At 50.0% G+C, this 4,757-nt stretch overlaps 2 protein-coding genes across 2 annotated transcripts; both read right to left on the reverse strand.

The window, feature by feature from the left end:
* Positions 1-294: 294 nt before the first annotated feature.
* On the reverse strand, positions 295-2,999 carry GUITHDRAFT_135533 (hypothetical protein; the record flags this gene model as incomplete). Its single annotated transcript, XM_005836744.1, has 12 exons — positions 295-298; positions 369-436; positions 483-536; positions 709-743; positions 1,124-1,187; positions 1,786-1,842; positions 1,885-1,923; positions 2,126-2,215; positions 2,260-2,376; positions 2,424-2,481; positions 2,592-2,674; positions 2,931-2,999. The coding sequence occupies 12 exons, from the start codon at positions 2,997-2,999 to the stop codon at positions 295-297; spliced, it is 738 nt and encodes a 245-aa protein (XP_005836801.1).
* A 275-nt stretch (positions 3,000-3,274) lies between these two features.
* Positions 3,275-4,549, reverse strand: GUITHDRAFT_161947 (hypothetical protein; the record flags this gene model as incomplete). Its single annotated transcript, XM_005836745.1, has 5 exons — positions 3,275-3,447; positions 3,515-3,562; positions 3,613-3,696; positions 3,754-3,954; positions 4,491-4,549. Coding segments are annotated over 5 exons (449 nt in total), but the record flags the coding sequence as incomplete, so codon positions are not given.
* Positions 4,550-4,757: the final 208 nt, after the last annotated feature.

Here is a 4,757-nt window from a genome sequence, read left to right on the forward strand (position 1 = left end):
GGAGGAGGAGGAGGAGGAGGAGGAGAAGGGTGATGATAGAGAAAGAAGGAAAGAGAAAACGGAGGAGCAGAGGCAAGAGGAGGAAGAGGAAGAAACAAAAGGACAGGTGTTCAGGCCATCCAAGTATGAGGAAGGAGGAAGAGCAGGAGCACGAGGAGGAGCAGGAGCATGAGGAGCAGGAGCAGGAGCAGGTGCAGTAGGAGGAGGAGGAGGAGGAGGAGGTGCAGTAGGAGGAGGAGAATTGTGACCAGGTATCGTCCAAGAAGAGAACAGTGAGCGCCAGGAAGGAAGCGATCACCTGGAACACTCAGAGTCACATCCAAGGGAACGACCGCAGGACACGTACCACAGCCAGGTGAGTGAGATACCTCGACCCTCCGATGACCCCAGACAGTGACAAGACAGCGAGGAAGCAAGGGGCCCAGATAATGACCATCTGCAATGCGATCATCGTCTTTCTGGCAAGTTCGTGCTCTGGTTACCAGGGTCTTGTAATTCTGAATCTCCTTTCCATCAATTCCGATGTACGGAATTTTCTGCTCAAAGTCAGGATCGAAGGAGACAAACAATGATATCTTGTTCGAAAACATCACTAATTCGATCATGGGATCTGATACAATCACATTTGTTGAAACACACGTCTGAGGTATAAATGCGTTTGACACTGGAGTTCAATCACCCGTTTTCATAGTTGATTCCTGCTGCAACCTGAATGGCCGCAAAGCCAACCAAAGTGCTGACTCCTGCGGTCACAGACAAAAATAAGAAATTCAATCTGGATGTCCCACGGGTGAAGAACACATGTAGAAAGAATCAAGCATTGTTTGATTATCACGATGGAAATGATAAAACTTGATTTGAAAATTATGGACATGATGATGGAGTGATGATTATGATGATGATTGTGATAATGATTGTGATAATGATGATGATGATGATGATGATGATGATGATGATGATGATGATGATGATGATGATGGTGATTATGATGATGATGATTATGAAGATGATGATGATGATGATGATGATGATGATGATGATGATGATGATAACGGTGACGATAGAGATTAGACGATGATAATGTTTTGGTAGCATCAATGATGACGTTGCCTTTGAGACTTACCGACAAAGGAGACAAGAGCGGAAAGGATGTCAATGAAATCTCCCAACCACCCGTAGATGTAATCCTTGACGATGGGGTAGAAGGCTGATCGCATGGCGAGCGGGAGACCAAATCTTGAAAAACAGTGAGCGAGCTCTGTGAGCACGAAGGAGACGACAGGGGAGGAAGCAGAGGCACGACAAGGGAGGAGCAGGCAGAGGAGAAAGTAGAGGCACGACAAGGGAGGAGCAGGCAGAGGAGAAAGTAGAGGCACGACAAGGGAGGAGCAGGCAGAGGAGAAAGCAGAGGCACGACAAGGGAGGAGCAGGCAGAGGAGGAAGCAGAGGCACGACAAGGGAGGAGCAGGCAGAGGAGAAAGTAGAGGCACGACAAGGGAGGAGCAGGCAGAGGAGAAAGTAGAGGCACGACAAGGGAGGAGCAGGCAGAGGAGAAAGTAGAGGCAGGACAAGGGAGGAGGAGGGAGAGGAAGAAGTAGAGGCAGGACAAGGGAGGAGCAGGCAGAGGAGAAAGTAGAGGCACGACAAGGGAGGAGGAGGGAGAGGAGAAAGTAGAGGCAGGACAAGGGAGGAGGAGGGAGAGGAAGAAGTAGAGGCAGGACAAGGGAGGAGGAGGCAGAGGAAAGCCATATGCCTGTATCTGGCAATCGCAAGAGCGATCCCCACGAGTGCAAAAGGGACCCAAGCATGAATGCCGAAATGGAAGTAGGATAGCATCAGAGCCTGTAAAGCAGTCAGAGGGCAAACTCCCCCTTTCAGCGTTACTTCTTTCGATGCAAGGTTGTACGACATGAAAGACTGGCCCTGCAAGAGGTTTCAGTTCTCGTCGATACAGCCCTTGCTATGCACATTCAAAGATGGCAAATTGAATCAGGTGGAGAGAAAATTCCATACAACACGTTGAGGATGTGATAGAAAGCAACGCGGCGAGTCGGCATGAACATTGGAGATGAGCTCAGACGACTTGAGGGAGGGAGGAGGAGAGTCATTGTCGTGCTCGTCTCACCATGGCGGTATATCTCACGGACTGTTCTAAGTGGTAGATCGGCTCTGAAGCTCCGAACATGAAAAGAGCTATTCCCATACCCGTGGAGAACTGCATCTTACGTCACGACTGAGCAATGGCTCATGGAGGACTACCATCATCAGGAACCAGGAGATGTCCGAGTACTCAGGTCTTGTGTCCCTCTGGCTCTCCCCGAGTGTGAAAGTGCCCCACCGCGAGTAGCACAGCCATATAATGAAAATGACCCATACCTGCGACAAGCTCACTCACACGGAGAGGAAGCCCGTTGAGCTCCCACGTTCTCGCAGAGGTAATAGAGCCATAGGAAAGTCGACAGAATCTGACGCTTCCACCACCTAGCAGCCAGGTCAAACTCAACCAAACCTCTCTATCTCCCCTCCTCCTGCTATCGCTCTTCTTCCTCGCTTCCTTTCCATTCGTCTCATCCCTCCTCTCATCTCCTTACCATATCTGTCCCGAAAACTCAACAGGAACCGCGATACACGCCACTATGAAAGCCCAAATGATCCCAAACGCAAAGAACGCGACCTGAACCAAGAGTCAATCCTTCCTACCTCCAGTGATAGATCCGACGGAAACAGACTAACTAGACCAGCTATGCTCGAGCACAAGCTACAGAGGGAGCGTCTGAGCCGATCGAGGGCAGGAGCTCGTGGACAAGGTCCACTCGAGAGCAAAGAGCGGGAGAGGAGTGAGGGAGGAAGTGAAGTGTAGTTAACAAAGGGAAAGAACTTCCGAGGACGAGGAGGCGACGAGAGGCGGGGGAGGGAGGAGGAGATCTTACCACGGGGTTCAACGCGAGGTCCAGAGGAGGGAGACGGAAGGCGCGCGGAGCCCCGTCGAGCCTGCCCATGGCGGGAGTTCGAAAGATGACGGAGAAAAAAGCGGCGCCAGAGTTTGACTCTTTTTTTTCTTTTTCTTTGACTCTTTTTTTTTCTTTTCTGTAAAAGGAAAAAAAGAGTCCCCGCCCCCACAACTAGGATCCGATTCTTTCCAGACCAGCATCGACGAGTCACAAGGAAGACGAGGAACCGGCGTTCCGAGTCACGTGAGTTGAGCTCATGCTGGCAGCAATTAAAAATGATTCATGATTCAAGGACTGACTGGAGCACCCGCGGAAGAAACAGAGAAGAGTCAAATGATTTAATGATCGTTGATGAGATTAACGGTTTGTGCTACTGATGGAGATAAGGAGTCTGATGGTGTCCATGAAGTAACCTTAGGATGACGTACAGCTGAGCGTTCTACTTCTTCTTCTTCTTGTCGGGCTTGGTCAGGTCCTTGAGGATCTTGGCTTCGTTCTGAAAGACCAACAAACAGTCAGGAGCGCGAGATCTCGAGACGACCGTTGAACAAATAATCCCTCACCTTGACTTCACCGGTGATTGTCTTCATATCAGCCATCGCTTCCTGGACCTGCATCTGTTGTCACCGACGACATCGGCCAGCCTCTCGCGCGACGTTACCTCCTCCTCCTCGACCTTAGGATCAAAAGTCAAGGTCTTCTTCACAGTATCGTCCTTGCTGTCCTTGAAGGTGGCAAACGCAACCTGTCGTTGGATGACAATCAGGTGCTCGCGGATCCTCCTCCTTCATCTCCCTCCCACCTTGATGGCACGGTCGTCGGCGTTCTCCATACCAGGGCCGAGGGTGAGCTTCTGAGATCTGACGCTCTTCAAGATTCCTCTCTGCTTGTTGGTGAGAGGAACGTTCAAAAGCTCCTCCGAGTTGTCGCTGGACTGATTTGTAACCACGAATGCCAAAGTGCAGACTGCGAGCAGGATGACGGAGACGGCAGCTGCGATTTGCTGCCAGATAAACATCAGTGACATCCAAGACGTGGTTCAGTTTAGTCCGGAGGAGATGACGGGATCGTACAAAACACATGCATAATGAATAAGCAAGACTGAATATCTAGGTTCTCCGCCTTGATTCATCAAGGACATCGGTGATATGTGGAGAAGTCTAACTGAAGACAATGTTGTGATCTGGTGCATTTCACATCTTACTGAGTGATGAAAGATAATACATGTTGAGATATCAAAGCTTCTAGTCTAGCTGAGGACGATAGGGCAAAAATGGAAGGCGCACAGTGAATGCTCAACTCCAGCTGTGCACTCGAGCTCAATCCCTTACCGTTTCCTCTTCCTTCCCTTACATCTCACTCGCGCTCCTCATAAATCGCTGTCATCGTCCCCTCTGCCTACATCATCTTTCTCCCCCGCGCATGTTCTCTTATTCCCGGGTGAGCTCCACCTCTCAGTGAATCATCATCAACATCGGCAGAGTTTGTCACAAAGGCAGCACTTCTATCTTCCCACAATCGCGATCACTCGCTGCATACCTTGCCGGAGCGAGCATTGCGCTCAACAGGTCGAACGAGGCTCTCAGTCAGCAGCATGGCAGTAGGTGGCGGTATCGTAGGGCCTTTGCCCGAAATAGAACAAGATAAACGGTGGGGTAGGGTCCTAGCCAACTTCACTGCCATCGAAAATATTCATTTTCTTTATTTGAAATTTAACTTTAGAATTCTAGCATGCCTGAATATAAAGCTGCCCAAGTACCTTCCGGTCCTCAAACGAAGTTGGCTCTAGGCTAGTACTGGAGGGTT

This window comes from Guillardia theta (genome assembly GCF_000315625.1).
Source record: "Guillardia theta CCMP2712 unplaced genomic scaffold GUITHscaffold_16, whole genome shotgun sequence".
NCBI classification, from domain to species: domain Eukaryota; class Cryptophyceae; order Pyrenomonadales; family Geminigeraceae; genus Guillardia; species Guillardia theta.